We start from the raw sequence: 6,648 nt of genomic DNA on the forward strand, positions 1-6,648 counted from the left end.
CTTCAGGCTCCTTTTCCTTTGATTCCTTTGCCACCACAGCTCTCTGCTTTGCTTTGTAACGCCTGCCATACTCATTCCATTCAGACTTTGTTTTCATCAGGGAGACTGGAGCAGGTGCTTGCTAATGGTGTTGGTCTATCACACATTGCTGGTCTTCCTCCCATTTTCTCCCTTCCTTCCCTCTCTTTCCTCCCTTTCCCTCTCATTCCTCCCGGACTCCTTGCTTCCTTCCCTCTCTCCCTTCTTTTCTTCTTTCCTTCTTTTTTTCTACTGGATTTCTGACTGAAACTAAGGTGAAACCTGGGTATATAGACTGCATATGAATAAGATGCAGAGATGCTCCTAATCTCTTAGGGAAATTGATATATTCTTACATTTATTTATATAAATACTATAACATATAAGATTATAATTGAGTATATTAATATTGTTTACTTATCTGTTTCCCCTACATGATTATAAGTAACATCTGGCAAAAGTAGGAGCTCAATACCTATTTGTACAGATAAGTGCTGGCAAACCACTATGATTTAATAATAATGCCTCTTACCTCTACATATTCTATTCTTCCAGTTACCATATTAGCACCAGGGACAGGAGCATGAAACATAATGCAGCCTCCAAACTGGTCACTTCCTATTTCTTCTCCAAACTTTCCTTGGAGACATGTCTGTGTTGCAAATTCACCTTTAAAAATATTTTGAAATCATCATAAAAGAAAAACTCCTTCATAATCTTCTTATTAATATTAATATCATAGTATTTTCCTGATCTCTAATATTTTATTCGTGTATGATTTATATATGGTCTCAATCTCATCCTTTATATAAGCACAAGAAGAAAAAGGAAGGGAGAGGGTGGAATTGAGGTATTTATTCCCCTGGATCTCTCCCTGAGATGAGAAAGTTTAGGTGGACTCCTGCAGCCTCAACCAAAGGGCACAACTTCAGGTAGCCCTCTGCCTACAGCTGTCTCTGTCTCTCGATCAACACAACTATGCCTTCCTGTCACCAACTCAGGTGTAGCTGTGGTGACAGCATCTTGCTTTTACTGGCCCTTTGAACAGCTCTGTGGTAACTGTTCTCTGGTGGCCAGAGATGCTATTGGAGGATGCTACAATGGAACTGGGTTCCCTGATCTCAGTGGGAAAAATGGGAACTAAACTGGTAGAAGCCAGGAGGGGCACTTAACCATCAGATATAAAACCATATAAAAACTCTGGAGCAAGCCTAGTTGCTCCTGAGTTGATTCCGACTCATGGCAACCCTGTATATGTTAGAGTGGAACTGTGCCCATAGGGCTTCCAATGGCTGATTCCTCACAAGTCAGAGGAGGCCTGTCTTCTGAGATGCCTCTGGGTGGACTCCAATCACCAACATTTCAATTAGCAGCCTGGTGCGTTAACCTTTCGCACCTTGGAGGGAGGGCATCAGATATAAAGGTAAGCTTAATAACCACGCTAATTACAGGTCAGAGGGATAATCAAAGTGTTCTGACCTGTAGTGATCTGTGGTGACAGCTGACTGATCCTGGAGTTCCAAAAAATGAAATAGATGAGTAACACACTACGGTGCTCTTTGGCATAAATATAGGGTGCAAATCATATGCTCTTGGGGGATGAAAATCTAACTCAAGAGGAATGAATACATAATCTAAAGCCCAAGAGAAAATCTACTGCTTCTTTTTTACTTCCTGGACCCAAGCCAATTCATGGACCCTGAAGGCCTCCTTAAAAACACCATTAGCATTTCAAATTTTCAACATTTAATTATACTTACAAGAAAATAAGTTAGAGTTTGAAACTAAAATCTTGTATCTCATTATAAACCAACTAAATTTTACACATTTGCAGCAGGATTATACTAGCCACACTATCGCTGATAAAACTACCTGCGTCAAATCCATCAGGACATGCTGGAATTTTGTTATTCCACTCCACATTACTAGATCCTCTTATTAAGATATTTCTGGTCAGAATTCCAACTTCTGCTCTTGCCTCAAACAAAGTTCCATCAGGGAGTGTAACAGTGATTCCTAAGTGTGTGTAATGCAGTGGCTTAGTTAGCGTTACGTTTATGCCATCAGCAGATACAGATTCTATGGTCCTTTTTTCATTCTCTCCTTGACTGTGTCTGTAAAGATTTTAACAAAAATTTTCAAATATAATACAGACATTACATATTTTTGGCGTATTTATTTTATACTATTTTGAGAATACATTTTTTTAAAGATAGGAAATATTTTTATGATATACAGTATTTTGAAGATGTATTTGTAGGTACAGTTTTAATTTTCCTTGTTGTTGTTATGTGTCGTCGAATCGGCCGACCTCTCCTTGGGTTTCTGAGGCAGAAACTTCACTATGGAAGTAGATTGCCCCATCTTCCTTCTGAGGAGTGGCTGGTGGGTCTGAACCGCCAGCCTTCTGGTTAACAGTCAATTGCCTTAGGCACTATGCCACCAGAGCTCCCTACTTTTCCTTAGAGTAACAATAAATTTTATAAATGCATTTCAATTTAACTGAATAATTACTTCCCAAGTATTACATTTGTGCATAGTCTTCAAAGTTTTCAAAAAAAACATAAGATTTAGAAGTAAATAGCAAAACGAGAAAAACATTCATGGTAAATATGATGCCTAAGGACTACACCTTTCTGAACTATTACACAAACCAGTAAGAAAAGTGCTAGTATCCAATGGATTAATGGGCGAAGAACATGAGAACTCCCATTTCATCCAACTAATTCATCTAAATTTATTGAGCTGCTCCCAAGTCTGGACATCTGTTAGGAGCTGAAAATTTAAAGACAGCACAGATACAATCTCTACCCTCAAGAATTTCAGTTTATGTAGGAAGACTAAAAACCCAAACCTATAGTGATCCTGTAGGACTGAGGAGAACTGCCCCATAGGATGTCCATGGATGTAAATCTTTATAGAAGCAGACAGCCTCATCTTTCTCCAATAGAGCAGCTGGTAGGTTTGAACCACTAACCTTTTGATTAGCAGCCGAATGCCTTAACAACTGTGCCATCAGAGCTCCTTTATATATTAAGAGTGACATATAAACAATCAGTTATAATATAATCCATTATAATAAATGAGAAACCTCATTTATTATAAGGATATTGTAAGGTATATTATATTGCCACCAAGAGTTTGTAATAATTAAAGAAAATACTTAGGATACAGTTATATATTTAAAAATTAAGGTTCCAAATTATGTATACCATATGAGCTTAATCATGTAAAAATATTAGTATTACAAAGAACTAAAAGTAGAAAACTGATTATATAGATGGTAGGATTATATTTTCCACTTATACTTTTTCCAGATTTTCAATTAAAAAAAGGAGAAAAGTAAAAAATACATTACAAGTCTTTTATGTCATATGATTTCATTCAGAAGATAAAGCATAAACATCTCATTCAGAGAAAAAACTAAAGTCCTGTCATTGGTTTACAAAGTCAGTGCAGTAATTCTCAACTTTAATTGCACATTAGATTTACCTGGAGTTTTGAATAAATACTGTTGCCCAGGCTCTGCCCCAGAACCAACTAAATCAGGATCTCCAGTGACTAGGCATCCATATTCACTATTAAAAGCATCTAACAGGACTGCAATATGCAGGCAAATTCAAACTCTCTGTGAGCTGTACTCCTTCCTCATCCATGACTCCTTCACTACTCTATTCCAGGGCCCTGGATCTTTTGCTATTCCTTGGAACCACAGGCCAGAGCCTAAGACCCCCTCCCCCTGATATCCTCAGGGCTCCCTCCTTGTCCTCCTCTAGGTTCTGCTCAAACATCACCTTGTCAGGGAGGCTTCTCCCGACTCCTACTGTATACCAAAGGTGACCCACCTCTCCCTATATTGTTGCTGTTTTTCTGTGCCGTCGAGTCGGCCCCGACTTATAGCGACCCCTCCTTGGGTTTTCGAGGCAGTATCACTACAGAAGTAGATTGCCCAACCTTCCTTCTGACCTTGCCTTTATTTTTTCCATAGTATCTCTGACATATTATATCTTTTCTTGCTTATTAATTTACTGTCTAGTTTGCTATAAACTCTAAAAATAAAAGAACTTTGTTTTTTCTACTATTCTGTCTTAAATGCCTAGAAAAAGTGCTGGCAAGTAACAGACACTAGCCAGATTTAACTTAATGGGAACTAAAACAATAACAAATAGTTTTTAAATTAATAAATGAAATGAACACTCAGAAAACAAATGATTAAGAATCAGAATGAGAGGTATAGTAGATACAGATTCTTACAGGAGGTCTGAGACTGGAGATACCAAAATGAGCTGGAGAGGTTGAGAGAGTTTTCACAGTAGGGCTAGCACTCAAGTCAGATCCCAAGTAGCCAGACCTCTCTGTTGGAAAAGCTAGTGGAGGGAGATATTGTAAATAGAATTCAGGGCACACAGGCTTCAAAGAAGCAAAGACCTGCACTTAGAAGGATATAAAGGTTGATATAAAGGGTATGCATATTCATTTGTAACTTTTAGGATCACATCAAGAACCTAATTTTAGGTTAGTGGTTTTCAGCTGAACACCCATGAGATGGATACTTGACAATGGGTGTAGACATTTTCAGTTGTCACAATTGGTGGGTACTATCGATACCTAGGGAACTCTGGTAGCCTAGTGCCTAAGGCACTTAACTGCTAACCAGAAGGCTAGAGGTTGAAACTCACCAGCCACTCCTCAGAAGGAAGGTTAGGCAATCTACTTCCATAGTGATACTGCCTCGGAAAACCAAGGAGGGGTCGCTATGATTCAGGTCCTACATAACAACAACAACCAATACTTAATGCATACCTAATGTTGTCATGCATCTACAATACACACACACACACACAATGTTGTTGTTAGCTGCCTTTGAGTTGGCCCCCATATCATATAGAATCCACATACAAGAGAATGATACGCCACCACTTTTGCGCCATCCCCGTGATTGGTTGTGGACCAATAGAGTTTTCATTGGGTGATGTTCAGAAGTAGATCCCCAGAGCTTTCTTCCCGGTAGTCTACTGTAGACTGAAAACTTGGCTAAAACCTGTTCAGCATCACAGCAACACTGACAGATGGGTGGGGCTGCACGTAACATGAATTGGCCAGTAATCAAACTGGGTCTCCTGCGTGGAAGGTGAGAATTCTACCACAGAACCAAAATGCTCCCGCCAACAAAAAATTATCTGGTCTAAAATGTCATTTGTGCCAAGGTTGAGAGACACTGACAAGGAGAAGCCATTGGAGGTTTCTGAGCAGGGAAAATAAATGACTAACAAGTGGTCCTAACTTTAAAGGGACATTCAATGCCTGATTGTACATTTTCTACTAAACAGTGGTAAGCTTAGTGGACTTCCTACTGTGTCTTCCTGTCTTTCCTTTTGAGTCTTCTCCTTTGGCAAATTCTTTTCTTCGTTTAAATGCCAGTTTAAATGACATGTATAATAGAGTAAAAGTCACCTCTCTGAACTTTGCCACCTTTCTCTGGACTCCCAGTACACTTTGCATAATCACTGTTAGCACTCATTTACTACACTGCAGTCCTGTAACTTATCTACTTTGTTGTCCCTTCCACTAGTTTGTTCCTCTATGAAAGGGACACTGTTTAATCATTTTGTATGCTGAGTATTTAGAACAATGCCTGTCACAACTTAAGAACTGTTTTGGAATGATTGATCAAATTACTGCAGAATGAATTAGTGTGGATTAGTAAGAAGAGGAATGGAGCCCAAACAGGAAGCTGATGTAATATTCCAGGTGAGTGGCTGAAGAGTCTAAATTAAATTGAGAGCAGAGAAAAATTATGGAGGAGACATTTCAAGGGCCAGAACCAAGAGAACTTGGTGATGTGCAGAAAGTAAAGAATAATGACAATTAGAAGGGCATTAGGAAAGCTATTATGAAATGGTGGGGAGGAGTAGCTAAAGAAGACAGGCAACCAAAGAGAGTTGTTTTTAAAAGATGGTGGGGAGGATGGGAAGACCTTTAAAAGGTGGAGATTAAGGATACTAGAGATAGGGATGAATTCATAGTACAAGATCTCACAAGAGACACAAAGAGTTTAGGTAGGCCTGTCCTGAATTCCTTTTAATTGAGATGATACAGCAATGTCTTCAGAAAAACCTCTTAAGAATAATTTGTATGTGTTGTATGCACCTAAACACACCTTTTCTTCCTTCTTAAATTATTTAACACTTATGTATCATTTATTTTGAGCCAAATTCTGTTCTTGGTACTTTATACACACTAACTCATTTAATCCTTATAATAATTCCCTGAGATAAATGCTAATATCATTCTAATTTTATTGATGTATCAAACAAAACCAAACTTACTGCCATCGAGCCAATTCTGACTCATAGTGAATCCCACTGGGTTTCCAAGGCTGTAAATCTTTATGGAAGCAGACTGCCTTATCTTTCTTCTGCAGAGTGGTTGGTGGGTTTGAACCACCAACCTTCTGGTTAGCAGTCAAATGCCTTAAGCACTGTGCTACCAGAACTCCTTTTCCCAAAGTACAAAGTAAGCGGTGAAATAATATGGTCATGTTGTTGTTGTTATGTGCCATCAAGTCGGACCCGACTCCTAGCGACCACTCCTTGGGTTTCCGAGGCAGTATCACTAGGGAAATAGATT

The 6,648-nt window shown here is 38.8% G+C and overlaps 1 protein-coding gene across 1 annotated transcript in view; it reads right to left on the reverse strand.

Moving 5' to 3' along the window:
* The window catches only part of PKHD1L1 (PKHD1 like 1), a 199,004-nt gene that overhangs the window by 99,433 nt on the left and 92,923 nt on the right, over window positions 1-6,648 (reverse strand). The window contains exons 45-46 of the mRNA XM_042783626.1: window positions 1,891-2,132; window positions 551-687 (exon numbers count right to left, since the gene is read on the reverse strand). Of these exons, the coding sequence (XP_042639560.1) occupies window positions 551-687; window positions 1,891-2,132 (379 nt within the window). The remainder of the gene's footprint in view (window positions 1-550; window positions 688-1,890; window positions 2,133-6,648) is intronic.

This window comes from Orycteropus afer, unplaced genomic scaffold, assembly GCF_000298275.1.
Source record: "Orycteropus afer afer isolate SDZICR_OR568_19922 unplaced genomic scaffold, OryAfe1.0 scaffold00021, whole genome shotgun sequence".
Taxonomy (NCBI): Eukaryota; Metazoa; Chordata; class Mammalia; order Tubulidentata; family Orycteropodidae; genus Orycteropus; species Orycteropus afer.